This window comes from Entelurus aequoreus, linkage group LG08 (genome assembly GCF_033978785.1).
Source record: "Entelurus aequoreus isolate RoL-2023_Sb linkage group LG08, RoL_Eaeq_v1.1, whole genome shotgun sequence".
In the NCBI taxonomy this organism is placed as follows: Eukaryota; Metazoa; Chordata; class Actinopteri; order Syngnathiformes; family Syngnathidae; genus Entelurus; species Entelurus aequoreus.
The window spans coordinates 65,173,270-65,199,876 of NC_084738.1; the positions used below are offsets into that span (position 1 = coordinate 65,173,270).

Sequence of the window (26,607 nt, forward strand, 5' to 3'; positions counted from 1 at the left end):
AAGGAAACTATCATTCATGCCAGAAATAAAATACATTTTTGGTTCTATGAGAGAATTATGTTGAAATATAAGTCGTTTTCCAACTGTAGGGACTTATAGGAATTCCTATAACCTTATTAGTCCCCTGGCCGTTTTGCGTCATGTTCAGGCATATGGGAACAAGGGACTATGGCCCTCAGATACTAGAACTATTTTAGCTCCAACTCTGAGGCAGGGTCTAAACTGAGTCCCACATGAACTAAAACATGTAGGTGTTTAGTGATTGGTTGAACTGACGAGCTACGCCCCTTGCACTTCTCCCAGCCACAACACATTTATTAACTACATTTTCAATCCACTGCTCATCGGTAAAACTGGGGACAGCCCTTCTCCACCAGTCTTCTACTTTAGTCTGGACCCGGACGGCGAGGAGTTGCAGCAACATCTGAAATAGGAGAATGTGTTTCACAATGCATAACGTCTAAATATCCACACATTGTAATCTGCTCAACACTGACAGTCAAATACCGCCTGGAATGTTGACTTCTAGGATACATAGGACTATACAATCAGCACATATAAGTCATTTATAATAAGGAACTTGTCGCCTTCCCCGGCGCGTTGCTATCCTTTCGTCTTCCATGAAACAAAGAAATATCACCTGTATATATATATATATATATATATATATATATATATATATATATATATATATATATATATATATATATATATATATATATATATATGTATGTATATATGTATGTATGTATGTATGTATGTATATATATATATACACATACATATATATATATATATATATATATATATATATATATACACATACATATATATATATATATATATATATATATATATATATATATATATATATATATATATATATATATATATATATATATACACATACATATATATATGTATGTGTATATATATGTATGTGTATATATATATATATATATATACATACATATATATATATATATATATATATATATATACACATACATATATATATGTATGTGTATATATATGTATATATATATATATATATATATATATATATATATATATATATATATATATATATATATATATATATATATATATATATATATATGTATATATATATATATATATATATGTATACACACACACAAACACGCCGACACTTCAGCAAAACATTTTGGACAATTATTTTCATTCGTCTATATGGTTTTGTTTTTTATTTTTTTATTTTTAGAACGCTTTTATGTTGCATTGTTATATTGCTGGGTTTCATGCGACGGTCTATAGTCCCATTGGGATAATGTTTATTTACCTGATACACAGCAGATTTGGACATATTTTGAAAGGATTATAAGCAAATATATTAGCAATCAGGAAAAAAAAAATATTTAAAATGGGATAGAGTAGATTTATACACCCTGAAGAAAAATAATTTTTTAAAGATTTAAATCAACAATACATTACTGTTCGCTACGACCTCACTTCAAGTGTTACAAGTATTTAGAGAATAAAAAGATTGGAGGCACATTATGTCTTTACATCTGATGGGTCCACAAATAAATCATTAATGGGTGAAAGACAAATTTGAACTTGCTATTAGGGATATTTGTGTCATTATGTAAATATATTTTCTACAGTTTCTTTTATAGTAATATATCATTCTGATGAGTGCAGTATACGGGACTTACACACGAACAACAGTAATTTAGAGGAACTTCGTTGCTGATTGGACAACAGCTTCCCCGACAAATCAGCCAATTACAGAGCAGCATGGGAGTGACTATATACGCTGCTGGCAGGGCTTCGATACACACTTGTCGAGAGACATTGAACCACCGAACACCGTTGAAAATCATGTCTGGACGTGGCAAAACCGGCGGCAAGGCTAGGGCCAAGGCCAAGACCAGGTCTTCCCGTGCCGGACTGCAGTTCCCAGTGGGTCGCGTCCACCGTCTGCTCCGCAAGGGCAACTATGGCGAGCGTATCGGCGCCGGTGCTCCTGTCTACCTGGCAGCAGTGCTGGAGTATCTGACCGCTGAGATCTTGGAGTTGGCGGGAAACGCAGCCCGTGACAACAAGAAGACCAGAATCATCCCCCGTCATCTTCAGCTGGCTGTCCGCAACGACGAGGAGCTCAACAAACTCCTCGGAGGTGTGACCATTGCCCAGGGCGGTGTGTTGCCTAACATCCAGGCTGTTCTGCTGCCCAAGAAGACCGAGAAGGCTGCCAAGAAGTAAATTACTTCACACCCTAATCACCACAAAGGCTCTTTTAAGAGCCACTCACATCTCCAGTAAAGAGGTCGAGACCATCTACCAATAATTTTGGTACCAAATGGTGTTAATTATGCAATTGTGTAAGAACCGAATGCTATAAAGGACCTGTACAGTCTATCAATTTCAAGAATAACATAAAATGACATCTGTAGTCGTATTCAAATGTTTGATTAAAAGCAGTCTGTTCACTAATCTTTGAAGGATCACCAATCCCAATAATATACAATTGTGAACAAATCTTGTGAAAATAAAATAGAGGAATCACTTGAACCAAGATTTGAGTTCGCAGAGCTTTGTGCACCACAACACCACGTCTGTGGTTCTTGGAAATGATGAATTATGAGTGTATAACCAGATAGGTCTGCTACATAGAACAATACCTAAGAACAAATATTGATTTCTATGTATTTTCCCACCATGGTAGTATTGTGGCAGGTTGTGTGACATTTTTGACACTTTAAGCAGGAATAGGGCAATGAATATGCGAGTGCAACTTGACACTGATGGTGTACAGAACAGGATATTTTTTACGTTATTTCATTGATTTCAATACTTGTTGGTTTTAAGCCAGTCCTTTTTGACACAGCCTCTCCCTCGTCAAAATAGTCTTTATTGTCATTGACCAGCAAATGAATTACGGAATTGACTACTCAGTCATGAAAATATGTAATAAAACGTAGCAGAACTTTTATTTACAAACTTAATTGTTTTTTGAAAATTGTTTGTTAAATAAAAAGCTCACATATTGAAGCAATAATAATAATACAAGACTGTAATAAAAATTATGAAATAAATAATGGGTTTAGCCTTAACTAAAGTCCATAGTTTAGTGAAGGTAATACAACATACAATGCTTTGCAGTACTGCATATCAAAAAAGGGGTGATATTAATATTGTTAGTTTACATAACACAGAGTCAACATTCTTCTAGTCATGTACTGTGATTATAAATAAACATAACAGACACAGCAATAATAATAATATAAGACAATAATAAATAATGGGTTCAGCCTCAACAAAAGTCCATATTTTAGTGAAGGTTTGTCCACTTTTAATACAACATACAATGCTTTGCAGGACTGTATATCAAAAAGGGGGTGATATTAATATTGTTAGTTTACATAACACAAAGAATCAACATTCTTATAGTCATGTACAGTGACTAGAAATAAACATAACAGTTGTATTATTATTTTGTTCCAAGTTAGACTGGCTGAAGGCCAAAAAGAGAGATAAACTGGCAACAATCCAACAAAACAGTTTTATGTGTGTGTGTGCTATGGCTATGAGTTGTTTTTTCCCTTGGCCTCAGTCTGGACCCCCCCCCCCCCCCCCCCCCCCGCCACCCTCCACATTATTTACCTGTTTCTCACCTTTTTTGTAAGGGGCGCCAGAAGTTGGCAGACCCGTCAGCGATCCTGTTCTGTCTCCCGCCATCAGTGTGTGTGTGAATGGGTGGATGTGGAAATAGTGTCAAAGCGCTATACAAGTATAACCCATTTATCATTATTATTATTAAGTATCCCTGTAATGTTTGTCTGATCTTGAATGGGATTGTGCTGAAAATTTTAATTCCCTCTCAGGGATTAATAAAGTATTTCTGATTCTGATTCTGAAAAGTAGAGTGTACTTGAATGTATATTTGCTACACACATTGGTAACATACATATGTGTTCTGTGAGACACCTTCAAAATCATTCAACATTTTTTGACTTAATCCTTAAAATCCCGAAAGATCAATTTACCTTTGTGACAAACTGGAACAATGACCTCTGCAATTTTAGGATGGATTATCTTCAAAATTAGATGACCTTCAAAATGAACATTCTGAGTATTGTCTTGACAACAATTACCATTGTTGTAGGGTTGAACAACACAACACAAATTACGTATTTGACTTTTCAAAATACTGTATTTCTAATTTTGATGTAATGTACATTGTCACAATAAGAGCAACATGTATGTTTTAAAATTGTGGTTGTATTTTGTAACTGCTATTTCTATATTGTGGTAGCAAAAACAGATACTGTGGCTTTATGTTTGATAAAGTTATGTCCAAAGACAATTTATTTCTGTAATCCACATTAATAAAGTGTGAAATGAATGGCATTTGACAAAGAACAAAGTAGCATTGTCCATTGAGTAAAGGGGAGGTGCTTCTGAGTAACGCCCCTCCTAGCCAAGATTGCATCAGCTGTCTTCTTTCAGGTCCGCTTTCATGTTATAAGACCGGCTGCCTTTTCAAGTATAAGGTCATCTTCTGTTCGAACTACTCTTGGTAATTATGTCTGGACGTGGCAAGGGAGGCAAAGGACTGGGGAAAGGAGGCGCCAAGCGTCACCGCAAAGTTCTCCGTGATAACATCCAGGGAATCACCAAACCCGCCATCCGTCGTCTGGCTCGCCGCGGTGGAGTGAAGCGTATCTCCGGCTTGATCTACGAGGAGACCCGCGGCGTCCTGAAGGTGTTCCTGGAGAATGTCATCCGTGATGCCGTCACTTACACCGAGCACGCCAAGAGGAAGACTGTGACCGCCATGGATGTTGTCTACGCCCTGAAGAGGCAGGGACGCACTCTGTACGGTTTCGGAGGTTAAATATTCCCCTCTATGCCCCAATCTAAACATAAACGGTCCTTTTAAGGACCACACACTTCTGTTAAAAGAGCTGTTATTCCTCCAACCATGGATATATAAGTCTATATTGAGCACTATGAATACAATAGATATGAGCTCTGTAATAACTGACCACAAACATCATAAATATTAACCGTCTCAATAATTTTATCTTTACAAATGTTGCAACTAACCATGGGTACTTACTTTACAACAATTGACCAATATGACAGCGAATTACAAACATAAGCCAAATAACATTTGCTAACATGAACACAAAAGTGGAAATATAAGAAATGTGAAATAAAATTAAGTTCTCGAAATCCAGAATTTTTTTTATTTCAACTAAGTATATGACAATAGTTTAATATCCCTGCTAAATTTCATCTTTGACCACCAATTACACTTGGAAAAACATAAAAAAATGCTGGTAGTGACTTTCGCTTCTAGAAGTTGCTCCCTGGATATTTAGGCTTTTGAAAGCACTCTTGTCAGTGTCTCTTTGCAGCTCAATATTTATGTTTGGGTGCACATCTTTTAAAGGCCTACTGAAATGAAATGTTCTTATTTAAACGGAGATAGCAGGTCCATTCTATGTGTCATACTTGATCATTTCGCGATATTGCCATATTTTTTGCTGAAAGGATTTAGTAGAGAACATCGACGATAAAGTTCGCAACTTTTGGTCGCTGATAAAAAAAGCCTTGCCTGTACCGGAAGTAGCGTGACGTCACAGGTTGTGGAGCGCCTCACATCTGCACATTGTTTACAATCATGGACGCCAGCAGCGTGAGCGATTCGGACAGAGAAAGCGACGATTACCCCATTAATTTGAGAGAGGATGAAAGATTTGTGGATGAGGAAAGTGAGAGTGAAGGATTAGAGGGCAGTGGAAGCGATTCAGATAGGGAAGATGCTGTGAGAGGCGGGTGGGACCTGATATTCAGCTGGGAATGACTGAAACAGTAAATAAACACAAGACATATATATACTCTATTAGCCACAACACAACCAGGCTTATATTTAATATGCCACAAATTAATCCGCATAACAAACACCTCCCCCCTCCCGTCCATATAACACCCGCACAACACACTCAATCCCACAGCCCAAAGTACCGTTCACCTCCGAAAAGTTCATACAGCACATATATTTCCCCAAAGTTACGTACGTGACATGCACATAGCGGCACGCACGGACGGGCAAGCGATCAAATGTTTGAAAGCCAAAGCTGCGTACTCACAGTAGCCCGTCTGCTATCCAACTCAAAGTCCTCCTGGTTGTGTTGCTGTATGTAGCCAGCCGCTAATACACCGATCCCACCTACAGCTTTCTTCTTTGCTGTCTTCATTGTTCATTAAACAAATTGCAAAAGATTCACCAACACAGATGTCCAGAATACTGTGGAATTTTGCGATGAAAACAGACGACTTAATAGCTGGTCACAATGGTGTCCCAATATGTCCACACAATCCGTGACGTCACGCGCAAACATCATCATACCGAGACGTTTTCAGCAGAATATTTTGCGGGAAATTTAATATTGCACTTTACTAATCTAACCCGGCCGTATTGGCATGTGTTGCAATGTTAAGATTTCATCATTGATATATAAACTATCAGACTGCGTGGTCGGTAGTAGTGGCTTTCAGTAGGCCTTTAAATGCTTATAGAGGTTGGTGGTAGTAGTAGTAGTAGTAGTGTTACCTCAGGAACATATAGTTTGACTGCATATGTCACAACTAGCAGTTTCTCTGTCTGACACTGTAATATAGCTCCACACAACATTCCTCTTCCTTTCCACCATCTCACCAGCAGGAGAGAGGAGGGAAGGGGCCTAGTGGACCTGAGCAAGAGGATTAACTGGAGAGGAGCTGCCCTCACACGAACCTTGTAAAGAAATCTAAGTGATTTGCTGAATTTATAGAAGAGAAACTACAACGAAATATCAATCACAGCACTTTAGTATCATACCCACCTTGATATTGATGCTATTCACATCAGGATCTATCCATCCTTAATAATTATGACTCCTTCAAAGAATATATGGATGTTGAAGAACTGAATGATGCTTTCAAAAGTCTGGCTCATTGGTTTGGTTTCTGTACATATCTACAATACGTTACTTTATTTTACTAAGAAAACGACCTCTGAGGGCGGTTATAAAAACATTTATACATTTAAGATTATTACCTAAATAAATGTATACAACCCATAATTGTATACAATATTGGTGTGAATGATTCTGAAACTGTTTAGTGTGGCTAAAGTTTTAATGGTAAACATTCTATAAAGAATATATTAGTTATGCAATGTGTGGTTCTTTGAAGGGAGTCATTCCATGCTTATAATGGTTCTTCTTTAATATATTTCTTTTTTACAGTTTTTAAAACATTAATGTAGCAGTTACAATATAGGTGAACCAGAATGATTTCACAAGTATACCAATATTACTCTTGTTTATTTGAATTATTTTTGACATGTTGATCATTTAATTTTTGTTTTTCAACATTGTAAACATTCCATAAGGTGGTTTCTTATCACGTTGACAGTGGCATCACTATATTTCAAGCGGTCGGATAATACAGAAAACAATACACACATACGTAAGAATAACATGTATATAAAAGTATATTTTTTTAAATAAGACATTGTAAATATGTGACATTAAACACATATATATCTGCAATTCTGAATAAAAAAGTACTGCTGAATCTTCCAGTGTATACTTCTTTGTCTTAAAGACTAAATATGGTTTTCAGACAGATGTTCCATTACACAAAGCGAAAAACTATAGTACAAAATATGCTATGCTGCTTTTTCATGAAACACTGCTATAACAAACATTGCAGCGTGTCAAAAATATTGTCAGATGTGTTGATAGTATTTTCTAAAATTCTTCCAAAACTAAACAAATAATTTTAAGGAAGGAGATGAACGTATATTTCAGAAAACGTTTATTTATACTTCGTTATTTCTTCCAATGGCCAAAAGGAGGTGTGGCGTCAACTACTACTACTGTCAGCCAATCAGTAGAAAGCGTTGGCGCACAATGATTTACATACAAGTGATTATAAAATCACTGCCTTGCTAGATGGGAGCCACATTTGAACGATGCCTGAACCAGCAAAGTCCGCGCCCAAGAAGGGCTCCAAGAAAGCCGTCACCAAAGCCCCCGGAAAAGGCAAAGGGAAGCGCAGGAAGAAGAGGACAGAGAGCTACGCCATCTACGTGTACAAGGTACTGAAGCAGGTCCACCCCGACACCGGCATCTCGTCCAAGGCAATGAGCATCATGAACTCCTTCGTCAACGACATCTTCGAGCGCATCGCCTCCGAGGCGTCTCGTCTGGCTCTCTACAACAAGAGACGCACCATCTCTTCCAGGGAGATCCAGACCGCCGTCCGCCTCCTGCTGCCGGGTGAGCTGGCCAAGCACGCCGTGTCTGAGGGCACCAAGGCCGTCACCAAGTACACCAGCTCCAAGTAAAATGCTTCAGTAGAAACTTTCTGTCGCCACCAAAACGGCTCTTTTAAGAGCCACCCACTCCTTCTTAAGAGCAAACCACAATTTTTGACATGGTTCATACAGTTACTAGATCACATTAGAATTATTTGTTGGAGTTTAGGTTGTATTTGAAGTTAACCACATCTCTAACATCCGTGCAAAAGGAATAGTTAAATTTCAAAGTTAGAAAATTTGATCAAAAACAATAGTCACCGATGGCGAATATAAATGACTGGTCCGAGTAAATATCACTCAGAATGTGGGGATTTTTCTGAGATGTTTATTACATTATTGTGTTGTCACTGTAAACATTTCATAGGGTGGTGCCATTAACCCATTATTATTATGGATTTTCCTTCAACTAAAACTTGTATGATAGCATTCTGACAAATAAGAAGAAAATTACACATGAGAATAAAATGTGTATTTAAAATATACAAACTCCAAATAAAAGGACAGGACTAAAATGTAAGACCCTGCCTGCTGTGTGTATACTTAAACTACTTTACATATTCACACTAGTTTTCAGTGGGTGTGCTACTTCTCTTATGCACATAACTTATTTTAACATGTTAAAGGTGTTTAAAACTATTGTATATGAGGGTCTAAAATAATCAAGTACTTGCCCAAAGTAAAAAAAAAACTCAAAATAAAAGGCATTTAAAGTGCATTGCGATGTTACTTCTGTCAATTAGTCAATTTCAAAAGTAATAGTAATTAATATAAATGTATTCAAAGTATGTTTTAACTATACTGCTAATTTCAGTAGGATTCCTATTGATTGAGACTGTTTTACCCCTGGATTGAACATGAGTAAAAACTACTCTGTTAAAGTAGCGACAAAATTTCCTTTCATGGTATTTGCATGTTTCCCTAATTAGGGAAACATGCAAATACCATGAAAGGAAATTTTGTCGCTACTTTAACAGAGTTACGCTATACATAGAAGACTGAAAAATAGTAGACAGCAAAGGTTAGATATCAAAGTAAATCAGGAATAATCCTGATTTACTTTGCTACTCTGTTAAAGTAGCGACAAAATTTCCTTTCATGGTATTTGCATGTTTCCCTAATTAGGGACAACATTTCCTTTCATGGTATTTGCATGTTTCCCTAATTAGGGAAACATGCAAAGACCATGAAAGGAAATGTTGTCGCTACTTTAACAGTAGCAAAGTAAATCAGGATTATTCCTGATTTACTTTGATATCTAACCTTTGCTGTCTACTATTTTTCAGTCTTCTATGTATAGCGTAATTGTGGGCACAAATGAGACACAAAGACGTAAATGTATGGTTTATTAGCTTTTTATTTATGTCCGGAACATTCTGGACATAAATAAAAAGGTACATTAAGGAATGTCAAATTCACACTTGCAAAAATTCAACATGTTTGAAAAGGAGTAGGATAGTTTATATAATCATTACCTTGTATGTCTCCTTGTCTATTAGTATTGTCTATATACTGATCATTCTTGCACATGTTTAACATGTTGACACTTTTATTTCATGTTTGCATTTTGTCTTGAAATAGTTCCTTCACTTCCCGTGCTTAGTTGTCACCATTTTCTATTTTCTGGAGAAAAGATCATAGAATGTGTAACTATTGTGCAGTGGTGAACGTAAGAAAATAATAAGGGACAATGTTGAAATAAAGACATTACAGATAAATGATGTGAGGTAATAAATGTATATGCTGAATCAAGCAACAAACAATTCATGATCAATAAATAAAATACATTATAATTTGTCATACATGCTGCTGTTGAGATGAATGGTTGATCAAAAACAATGAATGCATAGTGTTGTTCATTGTATCACATTTAATATGAATACAGTGCAAACAGTCTCTAAAGTACATAGTTGAATATTATCTAAAAATGCATTCAAGTGTTATTAGTGTTGCACATACATTATGTGAGTACTTAGGCAATAATGGATGTGTGTTGATTCATTTTAGTAGATAGTAGCAGCCATTCATGCTGTACACTGACTACTCTATATATATATGTATATAAAAATCTATATTCTATTGTCAACTTGTTTATTTCTATAGTGTTGTCCTGTGAGAAGATATATTGTTATAAAAGTGTTCAATTGTAAGGGGAGTAGGCCTCTTCACTTTTGTGTCACGTGTACTTCTTGTTTAATAGCACTTGGAACATAAAAGTATGGTTAAAATACAAGATAGACAGACAAACAAATGTCTTTAATTGCACAAAGAGAATAGAATGATGTATTAAAGACGTGAGAGGTGATATCAGATGACAACAGACACCAGCCTGACCCCAACAGGTCTCTATCAGTGGTCATTGTGTTTGCTGCGTCACCAAAACCTTGTCTTGTTTCACAGCCGCCATCAATGTTTGTCTTTTTGGGCTGGGAGCTTCTGAATGAACATGTTTTGTAACCCGTAGGGCAGTTTTTGTTGCATTGTGAGGGACTTCTAAGTGTTGAATTGTAGAAATGAGCGAGGAAAGTCGCCGAGCTTTGCTGCTGATGTCGGGGAAGAAGTCAGCTTTGGAGGGTTGTTCGATCCAAATGCCACAAATGTGCACCTTGTAAACGTCATAAATGTGAGGAGACACTAGTCTACTACAGAGTGGAACCGTTGTTGCTTTGTCAAATAATTTCCATTGCGTCTTTTAATGGTTTTAAAAGTGCGGAGAAAGCACAAGTGAGGCCAGGAGAGAGCCAGTCGCTTGAGTCTCCACGGTTCTCATCCTGCCTTTAAGCTCCGCCCCTTGCGATGGACAGTCCAGTTGAGTCTCCACGGTTCTCATCCTGCCTTTAAATTCCGCCCCTTGCGATGGACAGTCCAGTTGAGTCCCACCTCAGTCGTTGTCAACAACAAGACAAGTCAAAGCAGGCCATCATGGCAGAAGTAGCACCAGCCGCACCCGCTTCGTCGAAGACGGCCAAGAAGAAGAAGAGCAGCAAGACCGCGAAGGCTGGACTCAGCGTCTCCGAGCTGATCACCCAGGCTGTCTCTGAGTCCAAGGAGCGTAAAGGAGTTTCTCTAGCCTACCTCAAGAACTCCCTCAACGCCGCCGGTTACGATGTAGAGAAGAACAAGGCTCGCATCAAGATCGCCGTCAGGAAACTGGTGGCCAAGGAGGTCTTATTGCAGACCAAGGGCACCGGCGCTTCCGGCTCCTTCAAGATGAACAAGGCGTCCGAAGCCAAGCCCAAAAAGGCTCCCGCTAAGGCGAAGAGCCCCGCCAAGAAGCCCGCAGCCAAGAAATCACCAGTGAAGAAAGTCGCAGCCAAGAAGCCAGCCGCTAAGAAGCCCGCAAAGAAGGCAACAACCCCGAAGAAGGCGGCAAAGAAGAGCGCCAAAAGCCCCGCTAAGAGCCCCGCCAGGAGCGCCAAGCCGACGGCTAGGAAAGCCCCAGCGGCCAGGAAGAGTCCTGCTGCCAAGAAGAGCCCCGCTAAGAAGGCCAGCAAGCCTAAAGCCAAGACTGCAGCCAAGAAGAAGTAAATACAATTTCCCATGTAAACGGTTCTTTTAAGAGCCACCTCATCCACTTTTAAGAGCAGTTTTCCTCAATGACAAAGTAGTGTTGTGTACATGATTGTTACATTGTCAAGTACTCACTGATTTTCATTTCCGTTAGCTTTAACTTATTTCATTATTTAACTCTTGGGGATCTCCTCAAGTCAGTATTACAGGCCCTATGGATCTGGCTGAACTGTTCTAAATTGTACATTTAAGGATTAAGTAATACAGCTTTATATATGATCAACTCTTAAATTTAGACCAATTTCAGATTTATCTATTGATATTGTTTTGTTTTTATTTGTAATTTAATCCAGTTGAAAACAAAGCTATATTTCCCCCCCAAAATGTTTTTAAGGGGAAATTTGGAGGTAATGGAAGTAATTGGACTCCATAAGTGGGCGGTATATCTCAGTTGGTAGAGTGGCCGTGCCAGCAACTTGAGGGTTCCAGGTTCGATCCCCACTTCCGTACATCCTAGTCACTGCCGTTGTGTCCTTGGGCAAGACACTTGATCCACCTGCTCCCAGTACCACCCACACTGCTTTAAATGTAACTTAGATAGTAACTTTCACTATGTAAAAGTGCTTTGAGTCACTGGAGAAAAGTGCTATATAAATGTACTTCACTTAAATGGGTCAATAATTTATATGATTGATATTGATTCACTATTATTATTTTTTAAATCTTTTTTTAAATAATAAAAAAAACCACAACGGTTTTAAGGATTCAGGAAAATAACTCATAAAATTGTTACAAATACTATTTTAATTTCAATGCTTGAATTTATACATCAAATTTCACACAAGTGTTTTTTAATTATTTTTTATGCCCTTTTGGTCAAACAAACCTTCGTTTTTATTTGGAGAACACATAAATTTTTTTTAAATTCAAAACATGTTATTTAATTCTCTCTCAAACTCATTGTGTGTTAAACATACTTGGCCAATAAAACCATTGGGGAAAAAACACATTATTCTCAATCATTTATTTTTAATCAATAAAAGGTATGATAGATAGATAGATAGTACTTTATTAATTCCTTCAGGAGAGTTCCCTCAGGAAAATTTAAATTCCAGCAGCAGTGTACAAAATTGTAAAAAAAAGTGTACAAAATTGTAAAAACTAAATAATGGGGGTATAAATGGAAACACAATAGAAAAATATTACAATAGAATAAAAATAAAAAGCAACAATGAGAATAAAAATATAACAGTAAAATAAGAATATAACAAGAGAAACTAGGCAGTAGTGACCATGTTTTGAAAAAAACACACATAGCACACTGTATACTGTTGCAGTACATTATATAGATATAATTACATAATCTCAATTTACATGAATGATTAATGAAATAAACTTCACTCAAAATACATATCCATGTCATCATCTTGCTCCAGACATGTTCACTATTGTTGTTTCCAAGTTCATTTTTCATCGGCAATAAATCCCAATTTGTTTTCCTCTTTTTTCCTAAATTTTTTACTGACTGACTGGTCCAATAAATGTGCTGACAGTGCATCAACTAAACACTCAAGGTCCAAATAGGTCGGCCTTTGCCTTTTGCTGTAATATGTCGCCTCACCAACATGTGGCAGCAGAGTCCACGTTGTAACAGAAACAAAACCACAGCCCATCCATCCATCCTTTTTTCTACCGCTTGTCCCTTGGTTCCCCTCAAATTAGAAACACATTACTGAAGTTACAAGTAAGTGATTGTTGGTTTGCAAAAATAGTCAAATATATTACCTTATCGACACCTTACATCAGATGTTAACAGGACAATAGTCAACATAAGTCTTATAGCTTTTATTTTTCAATACATAATTCTTTACATGGTCAAACATGTATTTATTTGTACATTACTCTTGCAACGTTTACATCTGATGCCAAACTACATTCTGCAAAGAGTCCAGGGCTTCAGAAGCTGTTCTTGTCGATGATTGGTTCATTTCAAAGTGCTCTTGTCCAATGGTTGATCAGCCTTTGCGCCGGCCTCCTCCCATACGGACCAATCAGCGCTGCCTTGTCTTTATAAAAGGCACAGCTTGCTAAGGTGGAAGTATCTTACTTCTCTAAGTCGAGACGTAGTAAACAATGGCCAGAACCAAGCAGACAGCCCGTAAGTCCACCGGAGGCAAAGCCCCCAGGAAGCAGCTGGCCACCAAGGCCGCCCGCAAGAGCGCCCCTGCCACCGGCGGCGTGAAGAAACCTCACCGTTACAGGCCCGGCACCGTGGCCCTCCGTGAGATCCGCCGCTACCAGAAGTCTACCGAGCTGCTCATCCGCAAGTTGCCCTTCCAGCGCCTGGTCAGGGAAATCGCCCAGGATTTCAAGACCGACCTCCGCTTCCAGAGCTCTGCAGTGATGGCTCTTCAGGAGTCTAGTGAGGCTTACCTGGTCGGTCTGTTCGAAGATACTAACCTGTGCGCCATCCACGCCAAGAGAGTCACCATCATGCCCAAGGACATCCAGCTGGCCCGCCGTATCCGCGGAGAGAGAGCATAAGCTTCAATCTCCACAACCACAACGGCTCTTTTAAGAGCCACCACACTTTCTACTAATGTCATTCCTGCTTCAATGTCACCACTCAACCGGTAGATGTAAATGAAAATCGTTGCAGATTGTCATTAGAAAAAATGTTGGCACTATTCAACATTAAATTAACATTTTGAGTTACGTCTAGAGTTGACTAACCCATACTCTAGTTCAGACCTGGGCATTGTGCGGCCCGCGGGCCGCATCCGGCCCTTTGTACGTCCCTGTCCGGCCCGCGTGAGGCCAATTATAAATTACAAAATAAATTTTAAAAAGCATCTATTTCGAGTGTGCAATACAACGGTGCTGCTTTTGTTTTGAAAAGCGTTATTTGTATTACTTCCGTGTGGACGTATGCTCGTGCGCGCAGCGGCAATCTCAAATTACAAAATAAATTTAAAAAAACATCTTTGTCGTGCGTGCAATACAACTGTGCTGCTTTTATTTTGAAAAGTGTTATATGTGAGTATGTCCTGTGAGGGAAGGCGCACAGCGACAAGTGATGCCCGCTAAAAAGAGAAAAGTTGATGACGAATGGCGTGTTTTCAACAAGACAAGTAAAGGTAAAGCTGTGTGCTTATTTGTGGTACACACGTTGCTGTGTTTAAAGAATATAGTGTAACGACCTGCTGAAGTAGATGTTGTCTTCTTGAGTTGCGTAAATGAGGAGTGAGGAGACGTGCGTGTGGAAGGAACGAGATATGTTGAGCTGTGTTAGTATAGCTTGCTCAATAAATGTTTAAAAAGAGCGTCAGACTTGATGTGCACTTCTTCTGGACGCTACAATTGGTGGCAGAAGTAAAACTTTGCGCATACTGCACTGTTTGTGTGCTACGTCATCGGGAGGTGCGTGCCACGTGAGGAGCTCGCCGCAAAGAGAGAGAGAGAGAGAGAGAGAGAGAGAGTTTACAGGTGCAGCCACGCTGCTTGCCACGGGGGGAATTCCGCCCTCAATGAAGACTCCCAGGTTTGATGGCAAGGCGAACTGGGAGGCATTTCATCCCACTTCTGACATCAATTGTAGCGTCCAGAAGAAGTGCACACCAAGTCTGATGCACTTTTTAAACTTTTATTGAGCAAGCTATACTAACACAGCTCAACTTATCTCGTTCTTTCCAAAAGGAAAACCAATCCTCACTCCTCATTTCCGCAACAGCAACGCTTCCTCCTTCTGCGCCAATCACCTTACAGGCGTGCTACGTTCACGTTTTCTTATCTGGTTAAATAAAGGTTTTACAACAAAGAGGATGCAGGATAAAGTGACAGAAATTGAAATTTTTGTATTGTAATATACATCAGGAAGTGTTGTGTAAGAAAGTGTTAAAAATAAAACCATCAAAAGCCATCTGCTTTTGTATAAAGATAAGTTAGGTTAAATGAAAATATTATTATTATTATCTATCTTACGGTATATCAAAAATAATTTGAGCAAAATTTAATTGAAATATTGTCAGTGTGGCCCTCCAGCAGTGCTCGGGTTGCTCATGCGGCCCCCGGTAAAAATTAATTGCCCACCCCTGCTCTAGTTGAAGGCATTTTGTGGGCTAAACGAGATGATACTTTATGGTTCCATCCATTTTCTAGTACCGCTTGTCCCGGGTCGCCACCTCATCGCAGGGCCAACAGACAGACAACATTCACACACTAGGGACCATTTCGTGTTGCCAATCAGCCTATCCCCAGGTTGTCATATATATATGAAATTCTATTAGTGCATTTTGTGGGCTAAACGGGATGTGATTTTATGATTGTCTTAGACATACGAAATGATTTTAGTGTATATACTTATTTTTAAACAACTGGTGTTCTGCTTCATGATAACATGACCGTTTTTTCTCTTACTTTATTCATCAATCTTATTTGTATTACTATACAATTTTAATCATATTTTTTCCTCTTGCCTTTCTTCCATCAATATTTTCTTATTACTGATATTTTTAAATTATATTTATCTTTTATAATTATCAGTATTCTGATTATTTAACGTATTATCTGTATTACAATCAGAATCAGTAATACTTTATTAATCTATATCAGGGGTCACCATCCTTTTTGAAACCAAGAGTTACTTCTTGGGTACTGATTAATGCGAAGGGCTACCAGTTTGATACACACTTAAATAAATTGCCAGAAATAGCCAATTTGCTCAATTTACCTTTAACACTATGTTATTATTAATTATTAATTATATTTATCTTGGTGGAAACACTGATCATCTTAATGATTTCTCACAATAAATATATATAGAAACAAATATCAATATGCAACACTTTATTTTTTATATTTTCTCTAAGTGCACATTTTTCAAATTGAACATTTTCAAATGATCACTTCTAAGACAGTCTTGTGAAATCACAATATCCCATTTTAACTAGCTAGCCACTAACATTTTTTAACAAATCATGAATTACTTTCTTAGAATTAAAAATGTCGAGCAAAGCGAGACCAGCTTGCTAGTAAATAAATAAAATTTAAAAAATAGAGGCAGCTCACTGGTAAGTGCTGCTATTTGAGCTATTTTTAGAACAGGCCAGCGGGCTACTCATCTGGTCCTTACGGGCACCACGTTGGTGACCCCTGATCTATATTAACTAAATTAAATTTTTCAGCACAAAGTTATATTACTATTCTTAATGTTCTTATTCTATTTTATTTGTTTATATCTCATTCATATTTTTATATTTAGACTTGGTTTCTCCTTTAATAGTGTTATATATATATTCTTATTTTGTTTCTTTCTCATTATTTTCTTAGGCTTTTTATTTTGGATATGTTCTTTTTACTGCTTTTTCTTCATATTAGTACTATCAGTAAGGGATTGGGTATGACATTACAAGCTTTGTTTCTTGTTCCTATTTCTAGTCAGAGAGACATTTTGTTTTTTTAAACATTTCAATTTTTTTAACAAAAATCTCATTTGAAGTGTTTTTTTATTTTTCTTAAACTGTGTATTAATATTACTTGTTTTTGTTTTTTTGTGTCCGAAATTAACTAAAAAACTGTTCATAAAAATGTGTATCTGAGGAAATATAGCATATGAGATCATTATTTGTACCATGTGTGGTAATCTATAGTACCTATATAAAACAGACATGCACAGATATTACTGGAGTAAAACATGCTTTGCAGTCACATGGTTTTATCACGTGACTTTGTGTTATGCCGCCATCTTGCCGGTCAAGCGGTCAGCTCGTTCCTACGTGTTCGTACAGATTCAGTTTGATTTCTGCGCTACATTTTCACCGATTTCATCCGAATTATGGCTGATTTGCTATCCAATGAAGTTGTGCATTTGGATGAAGAGGCCAAGAAACGTTACTGAGAGAAGTTGAACCTTGTTGGCACAACGGATCCGTACCTTTTACCTCGTCGATTCACCATCTCCGTACACTGGAAAGGACCTTAAGGCATACAAGAGTCTGGATGCCTACAAGTATTTTACAGCAGGTTTTGTGCATGATGGGCTGATATGGGCAGATTCCAAACTAGAATGGATTTCTTCTCATGACCAAGGTAAGGAAAAAGCACACACAGAAGAGCCTACTGTCTGTTTACAAATCCGCGTGGCAGTAACAGTGTGATTGTGGAAAAAACTACTGAAGTGATTCTAATGAAAACTCACATTGTTAAGCTTTTTTTTTTTATTACAAAAGGCGTCCTGTTCAAAAATGCTGTCAATTAAAAAACTGTTTCACAAACTTCATATTGAAATTTTCCAATTTTTCTCTATGCATTACATAATTTCAAAAAACTACTATAGACTTTGTGAAACAGTTTTTAATTAAGCATTTTTGAACAGGAGGCTTTTTGTAATAAAATATTAGCCTGAAAATTTATCGTATTCAGTTTAAGGATGTGACCAAACAATATTATAAAACAATTCTATCAAAAATTGCTTTGTAAAAAACTGTTTCCAGGAGCTTCATATTGAAATCTGAGAAATTAATTCCTACAATAAAACAACATTTTCAGGCTAATTTAATGAATGACTCATGAGAAAATTTACCAAATGCCAGGTAAAATATGCATAAATGGACAGTAAGAGGTCTAGCCTTGTATATTATATCCAAATTGGGGACTGATGATAATATAAGGTATGTCATATTATCTGTTTCAGGTAAAACACTCTCAACGGATGAATGATCCTCCCCTCAGACCTTGGGTAGCAATAGCGAAAGATGGTCAGATCCTGTGCTGCCACTGTACCTGCATGGCTGGATTGGGTGAAACATGTTCACATTCAACAGCATCCCTGTTCGCCCTGGAGAATTTCCTGGTATTTATTACAGAAAAAATATGGATGCAACATCATTACTCAAATGGTACAATTGGGTCGAATAAATTTGTAAGTGCGCATGACACTTGTACAATTTTATCTAATGTTGTGAAACCACTGTCATCAGATGACAATAAAGAGATGGGTATGATATTTTCCATCATGGTATACTTTTGTCTTGCGAGTCCAATAACTCTCTCTACATGGATACGGACAGCAGCTAATCCTCTGGTGCCCTCAACATCTAGTGGATTAAGCTGCCTTCTTTTCCAATCTCAGCGTGCACCACATCTTCACCAGCGGGTAGTTGGGAAATATCGACAAGTGCTGCTGCCAATGCCCTCTCGCGGTCTCTCTTACGCTGCTTGACATTTTGTCTTCTCTCAAAGATCTTCATTGAACATTTGAGTTTTCGTTCGTGAGGTGACTGGGTATGCTCAAATATACTTGGCACATAGTCTGGGGATAGTGGATCTTCGCTTTTTGCACCTGAAACAATTAAACAATCACATTATTCATAATGACTGCCATAAATAATTAAGCACGTTGTTGATGGGGATGTACCCAGTTCAATTTGTTTTGCAATGGCATTTCATAACTTGACATATTAAAAAACTGAATAGAGTGAAATCATTCAGATATCTGTTTAAGTTGCTACCGTTTTTCTTATTTTTTCATGATGCCTCATCTGATTGGCTTGGAAACTTTACCAATAAAAATTTTAACCTTGTGCCAATGGCTTGAAAACTTTACCAATGTAGATTTTACCTTTTGCCAAATGAAGTAACAAAAAGCCTCTTGTTCAAAAATGCTTCATTAGAAAAAAATTGTTTCACAAGGTCCATCATAATTTTTTTTGAAATTTCCTAATGCATTCACTCATGATAATTAATTGTTCAATTCCAATATGAAGCTCAACATTTACATTGATAAAGTTTTCAAGCCAATCAGATGAGGCATCATGAAAAAAATAAAAACGGTACCTAGCATCACACAGACAGAGGCGGGGGGTGAACTGAAGACATCATCCCATTCCCTGCCTTGCTGCCTTTCTAAAAATGCACCCAGCATTTTCAACAATCATATGTGTATCATCCCATATTGTATTATTTCACATTTTGTTAAACAAATCAGGAGTGAATAGCAGTGGCGTGCAGTCACTAGAGGCAGGGGAGGCACGGCCTCACCTGCCATCATGGAAAGAAAAACAAAAGTAAAAAGAAAAAAAAAAATAATTAAATTGTTATATGTATCCAGTGATTATACTAAAGTTATTTTCCATTTAACTTCACCAGTTTTAGATTATTTTTATTTTTATTTTCACATTTGCCGTTCAAATACTGAGAAGAGACGGTGCGGTGATCAGCAGCCAGTTGAGGCACGTCACTGATTTGTGCCTCAACATGGATTGTGCGCAATGACTCGGCTAACTGCTGGCCTGCTGTGCAGTGAGACTGTATTGCTATATGAATTATATTATACATTTCCATAGTTTAGTTAGCTGAGGTATATAATGTACAGTGTATTTTGTCAACAACTGTACGTGTGTCACGTATTTCTTGTGCTGAGCGATCATAAATCTGCTGCGGAGACACACTGTGTGAGGCTCGTCTCATAACCCCGCCTCCTGGTGTCAAGCACCTCCGCCCGCCGCAGAATGCACCGCCCGACGGGAGCGCCACACCAACCAAAGCCCACACCCAAACCCTCCACGTGCAAGACCGAATCCACCCAAAAAAAGTCACTTAACAAGAAGCCAAAAAGTGCAAAAACAACAATGCTCGCGCTGCAGGAGCCGTGAACGACCGCAGGGACACAACATTAGGTACACCTGCACTGCAGGTTCATATGTTTGTAAATCTGACTGTGATGATGCAGTCGTGCCTCACCGGACATTAACCTCACCGCACGCCACTGGTGAATAGTTTGTTTACATACCTGATATGAAGTGTTCATTGCATATCCTTGTGTACATCGTAGGTTTCCATCGTTCACGACAAATCGCTGCGATCCGAAGGTAAGATTTGGTTTATCGCCTCGTCTATTGCTACATCCAGCAGCACAGCAGGTTTCCGGCATTTCCAAGCTCAAATAGCAGCAGATCTAACAAGAAAGCGTGTGTGAGTCGTTGACCGGCAGTGAACTGGTGATGGCCGCCAAGCTAATGTCACGTGGCTGATGACGTCAGCTGCAAAGCCTCTAAGCCTCTATGTCAGGGGTGTCAAACGTACGGCCCGAGGGCCGGATCAGGCCCGCGAACAGGTTTTATCCGGCCCGCGAGATGAGTTTGCTAAGTATAAAAATGAACCTGAAATTTTTGAATGAAAGAAACTGCTGTTCTAAATGTGTCCACTGGATGTCGCAAAAGCAATTCTTTGCATCTTTGTAGATGATGCTATATTTGTACAAAATAAACCACATGTTAGTACATCAATCGAGGAAAATGATCAAACCACATAAATAACATCCTGTAATTTGATTTTGATATAATTTTTTTTATCTTGATCGATTGAAAATTAACACCAATGAGTTGACTCATGAACATTATCACATAATTTATTCAGAAAGTATAAATAATGACAAATAAAGATAAAATACTATTGTAAGTGTAAAAAAAAAACAAAAAAACATTGTGATATGTACATTTTCAGAATGTGCTTCTTCTATTTTTAAACAAAGAAAACAATCTGAAGTTGTCCTTATTTTTAAGTTATCATGCCGTGATTTTACCAGTCCGGCCCACTTGGGAGTAGATTTTTCTCCATTTGGCCCCCGATCTAAAATGAGTTTGACACCCCTGCTCTATGTTAAGCAAAATAACACATGTGCTTTAAAGTACCGGAACACTTTGCTTTATTTGTGTATTTGTATATAATATTACACATTGATGCCTAGTAATGGTGCTTTGTTGAGGTCATTTACTGTTTCTATTGTGTTTTTTCAGAAGACAGAAAGTGGAAGCAGCACTCAAAGGAGAGCCTCTCGCATTTTCTTTCGCTGCGCTGATTGGACAACCGTTCCCCGACACAGTCAGCCAATCACAGAGCAGTGTGGGCTCGTATAAATATACTGTTCGCAGAGCTCAGCGGTACTGTTCTTTAGTAGAGATACTGAGACTATCACATCAATCTTTAATCATGTCTGGACGTGGCAAAACCGGCGGCAAGGCTAGAGCCAAGGCCAAGACCAGGTCTTCCCGTGCTGGACTGCAGTTCCCAGTGGGTCGCGTCCACCGTCTGCTCCGCAAGGGCAACTATGGCGAGCGTATCGGCGCCGGTGCTCCTGTCTACCTGGCAGCAGTGCTGGAGTATCTGACCGCTGAGATCTTGGAGTTGGCGGGAAACGCAGCCCGTGACAACAAGAAGACCAGAATCATCCCCCGTCATCTTCAGCTGGCTGTCCGCAACGACGAGGAGCTCAACAAACTCCTCGGAGGTGTGACCATTGCCCAGGGCGGTGTGTTGCCTAACATCCAGGCTGTTCTGCTGCCCAAGAAGACCGAGAAGGCCGCCAAGAAGTAAACTACTTCACACCCTAATCACCACAAAGGCTCTTTTAAGAGCCACTCACTTCTATCAAAGATTGTTTCCCACTAGTAATTACAACTTATTCTGCGTATTTGTGACCAACCCTCAATGTGATACATTTTTGTGTTGATTTCTTTTAATTTTTGGTTTGAATTCGTTTTTAGCGCTGTCATTCCACATTCATCAGTATTCACCATGGTCACTAGGGGGCAGTAGAGCCTTTCATCCTAACTCAATGCCGTTACCTGCAGACCAGAAGCTTCTTGTCATTCCAATGAGAGCGACCACTTATAACACTTTTATGTTACAATACTGAACAGATGTTTACCATATCCCAATAAACATCTGTTCAGTATTTTAACATAAAAGTTACTGTGAGGCGTTGAAAGCCACAAAATGCAACGGGTCCATCAGACCCACAAACGCTGGCTGTGTAAAGTAACAACAATGCACGGAAAATTCTTCTGCCAGTTTCTGCATCCCACAGGGATTCTTCTTTTGTGTTTCTGCACCTGTGGTTCCCACACAAGGTCGCAACATTGTTTGTCAACACCGTCTGCTCTCATTTTCTCGCACATTTGACCCTCTGATGTTCAGCGTATCTACACTCTGCTGTGTGTGTGATACACAGAACATCAATTTCCACACTTCTATTAGCCAATCAAGATCAAGCGAGCTTTTGCCCTTCTGCTCCACGGGAGGTTATCCGTCCTCCCTGAGCTCGCCTTAGGACACCTGCGTCCAGTGGACCCGGACATCTTATATGTAATAGAAATGTGTAGGGGCGGGGGGTGCATATTAAATATGTATTCTGATGTATGTTCTTCACAGAAAATGAGTCAGTGAGTCTCAGTTTGAAAAATTAATTAATTGTATAATTTTTCTTTTAATAAAAAATTAAAACGGGTCCCACAGACCCAAACACCACACAAGGGGTAGTTTTGGTAGATCAACTCACTGAATGATATCCATGTGATCATTATAACTTTAAGTACACGTTCTGATGGTAGCCTAACTCTAAAGTGTTTGCAAAGTGTAGTTAGTGTTTGTGAATGAATGCAGTGCAGAGCACAGTAGTAATAATCCATGTAAAATGTTTACATAGGAACTTCTGATCCTAATTCAGACTCCCAAATTAGAGCTCCCATTTTCTTATTGATTTTATAATGTATTTATGTATAATGTGTGTGTTCTGAAAGAGGTTTTACATGCTATGTTATTGTGTTTGGACATGGTTATAGAAGTTAAGCTCTCAGGAATGGTCAATGAACATTTCAAGTGCAGTAACTTAAAGCTGCTATTATAAGAAGAAGACTATGAAGAAAAGTAAAGTGCTTTAATGAATGTTGCTAAAAAAGTGCATTCAGTTAAAGGTGAATATTCCTGAGAAAGACAAGACGTGAAGTAAGGTCTAATTGGGCAATATATTGTATGTTTTGGAGAGATGATGTGGATATGTGAAAATATATGGGAAAGACATACAGTATTGTTATGGTAATGATAACTCCTGTGATACAGTGATGGTTTATTGAGTGTTTTGATGAAAATAGAGTTGAAGGTAAAGTAAAAGACATTGACACGATAATACAAAGTGACAAAAGATATGGGAATTTAAGTGAATTGTGGATTTGTAATTTCTGTTAATAAATTCCGATGAGACCGACCAGTCTGTAAAAAACTGAAACATTCTGTGTGCTTTTTCCTCCTGTTTAACAGGACATTATTATCGGACTGCTTGTCCTGGCTACCTGGGACCTGCAACAGATATTGTTTATCTGCATACTGTGACTTTACTTCAACACGGAAATAACTGCATTGAAGAAAAATATGGTGTTATGTCAATAAATTAACATGTATACATTACACCAGTTTACATGCTATAATTTGACAATACTGGCCTTAACTACCAATGTAAGTACTTCACAAGTGTGTGTGTGTGTGTGTGTGTGTGTGTGTGTGTGTGTGTGTGTGTGTGTGTGTGTGTGTGTGTGTGTGTGTGTGTGTGTGTGTGTGTGTGTGTGTGTGTGTGTGTGTATATATATTCATATGCTTTGTTTTAATTTGTTCGTTTTGTTTTCTTTTCCAGTTGCTATTGTTTCTAACTCCAAATACAGCAGCTTAAAAAGGCTTGTGTAGGTTCTTACTAAACTCCTAAGTGCTGAGTGCGTGTGCACGATAGCGTTCACATGAATAGAGCCTTTTGACATGACTCTTAACTAGGTGATGTCATTACTTCTTCATAAATAAAGCTGATTTTGAGTCCGGTTCTGAGGGGGCAGCGTAGGCAATTTGCACAAATAACGGTTCTCAAATGAGGGAATTACAACTGCGAACCGTTTCTTATTCGTTCAATAAGAAATAGACTTTCAAAAGACAACTCGTTCGCGAATGTCACATCCCTGTTAGAAACTCTTATATGATTTTTTTTCTTTCTTCGGTATGATTAAGTACCAATGATTGTCACACGCACACTAGGTGTGGCGAAGTTGTTCTCTGCATTTGACCCATCACCCTTAAACACCCCCTGGGAGGTGAGGGGAGCAGTGGGCAGCAGCGGTGGCCGTGCCCGGGAATCATTTTTGGTGATTTAAACCCCAATTCCAACCCTTGATGCTGAGTGCCAAGCATAATCTACTTAGGTGTGTAGCATGCATGCTCTATAATCTGTAGATCTCTCTAACAGAGAAGTTAATTTCTTTCTGATCCAATACATGGTAAAATACAGACTGTTATCAGTAATACCGATTCTATACTGATACTTTGTGCAAATTTACCTAATCTGTCTGGTAAGAAGCGATGCATATCATCTGGGTTTCATCTTCAAACGATATACAAGACGAACCAAATGGTAGCGTTAGTTTTCACTGAATGCGTTATCTTATTTGTGCATTATTTACTTATACGTAGGCAGGAAAAAAAGTAGTTCCCACCAAATGTGTTTTGTTTAGACAGGATCTCAATGATTTAGTTATTTTACACTGTGTTCCTTTTAATGATATACATTATCTCAAAGTATCACAAGTATCGATATCTCAAAAGTGCAGATTGTAACCATTCAAAATATATGTGAATTATGTTGTATTATGCCCAGGTAGTTCTTAACTGCATGTTTTATGCCGTTTTCCAAGACCCATGTCATGTGACCTCACACTTGACACCTCATTGGCTGGTTCTAAAACGGGATCGATTGCTTCAGTCTTAATTTGCCGGAAGTGAGTCTTGCTTTTTGAGGCGGCAAAATTTTCGACAGTGAATTTTTCAGCGCTGATTTTTTTTACACTGATTTTCTATACACTGAATTTGAAAAAACACACATTTAACCAACATTTTTCCCCCAATCAATTTCCTTTAATTAGGTAAATACTCATTGAGACTAAAGACTCATTGAGATTAAAATCACTTTTTCATGAGCGACCTGACAAAGAGAGCGGCACAAACAAAGTTACAATAATAATTACAACAAGACAATACAACATAACAACAGCAGTCATACCACAACAGGTCAAAAATAATTTATAACAAATATGTAATCATTCAATTTAAAAGCAAGTACTTTGCCCAGGAGAACTGGTTTCTCGATCTTTTAAAATTGACTTCAAATCCCCCAAAGTGATCAATTCTAGTAGTCTCAGCTCTTTCTGGATGTCATTCCATGACCAGGGAGCAGCATAACTGAAGGCTTGTTTTGCCAAGTTCTGTGTTGGCTCTCTGCGATGAGGTGGCGACTTGTCCAGGGTGTAGCCCACCTTCCGCCCGAATGTAGCTGAGATAGGCTCCAGCACCCCCCGCGACCACGAAAGGGACAAGCGGTATAACAAGGATGGATGTGTTGGCTCTATGAACCAACATGTGGAGGATATCCTGTGAGTGTAGGTTGTAATGACTGGAGTGTCTAAACACAAAGGAACACAGATAGGTGGGGACAAGTCCAAGAAGACATTTATATATAAAAACTATCCATGGAGAAAGTCTTCGGGCAGTTAAAGATGGACAGTTTGCCTTTGCATACAGAGTACAGTGGTGGACAATATTTCCACAAGCAGTAATAAAAGGTAAGGCACAGTACAGTAAGTGCCAGGTGCATTCATAAAAAGCAAGTTTCCATAATCAAGTAAAGGAATAAAGGTGGTTGGAATCAGATGTTTCCTAACTTTCCTTAACTAAGACTTATTTCTGAAAAAGAAACCCAATTTAATTTTAAGCTTAGAGACAAGCTTTTCTATGTGTGCTTTAAAAGACAATCTCTCATCAATTATAATTCCTAAGTACTTGTATGTTGAGACCAACTCAAGCTCCACCCCATGAGTAGTCAATATTTTTAGGGAATGTCAGCCGTTTGCCATTTGAGAATAACATCACCT

At 38.3% G+C, this 26,607-nt stretch overlaps 5 protein-coding genes across 5 annotated transcripts in view; all 5 read left to right on the forward strand.

The window, feature by feature from the left end:
* Nucleotides 1-26,607, forward strand: part of LOC133656159 (breakpoint cluster region protein-like) — a 590,239-nt gene that overhangs the window by 243,663 nt on the left and 319,969 nt on the right. The window lies entirely within an intron of this gene.
* On the forward strand, nt 1,836-22,257 carry LOC133656209 (histone H2AX-like). The gene is made up of 2 exons (XM_062057120.1): nt 1,836-2,243; nt 21,835-22,257. Exons 1-2 carry the CDS (start codon nt 1,864-1,866, stop codon nt 22,238-22,240), a joined length of 786 nt encoding a protein of 261 aa, XP_061913104.1. The 5' UTR covers nt 1,836-1,863; the 3' UTR covers nt 22,241-22,257.
* LOC133656206 (histone H4) lies at nt 4,565-4,988 on the forward strand. Its single transcript, XM_062057117.1, has one exon. The coding sequence runs from the start codon at nt 4,571-4,573 to the stop codon at nt 4,880-4,882; it is 312 nt and encodes a 103-aa protein (XP_061913101.1). The 5' UTR covers nt 4,565-4,570; the 3' UTR covers nt 4,883-4,988.
* Nucleotides 8,015-8,612, forward strand: LOC133656189 (histone H2B-like). The gene has a single exon (XM_062057098.1). The coding sequence runs from the start codon at nt 8,015-8,017 to the stop codon at nt 8,387-8,389; it is 375 nt and encodes a 124-aa protein (XP_061913082.1). The 3' UTR covers nt 8,390-8,612.
* Nucleotides 11,243-12,270, forward strand: LOC133656175 (histone H1-like). The gene has a single exon (XM_062057080.1). It carries the CDS (start codon nt 11,282-11,284, stop codon nt 11,885-11,887), a length of 606 nt encoding a protein of 201 aa, XP_061913064.1. The 5' UTR covers nt 11,243-11,281; the 3' UTR covers nt 11,888-12,270.

Coding starts and splice junctions, on each gene's coding strand:
- LOC133656189 (XM_062057098.1), top strand. CDS start 8,015: ATGCCTGAACCAGCAAAGTCCGCGCCCAAGAAGGGCTCCAAGAAAGCC.
- LOC133656175 (XM_062057080.1), top strand. CDS start 11,282: ATGGCAGAAGTAGCACCAGCCGCACCCGCTTCGTCGAAGACGGCCAAG.
- LOC133656209 (XM_062057120.1), top strand. CDS start 1,864: ATGTCTGGACGTGGCAAAACCGGCGGCAAGGCTAGGGCCAAGGCCAAG. Junction 2,244..21,834: donor ACCGAGAAGGCTGCCAAGAA/GTAAATTACTTC, acceptor AGAGATACTGAG/ACTATCACATCAATCTTTAA.
- LOC133656206 (XM_062057117.1), top strand. CDS start 4,571: ATGTCTGGACGTGGCAAGGGAGGCAAAGGACTGGGGAAAGGAGGCGCC.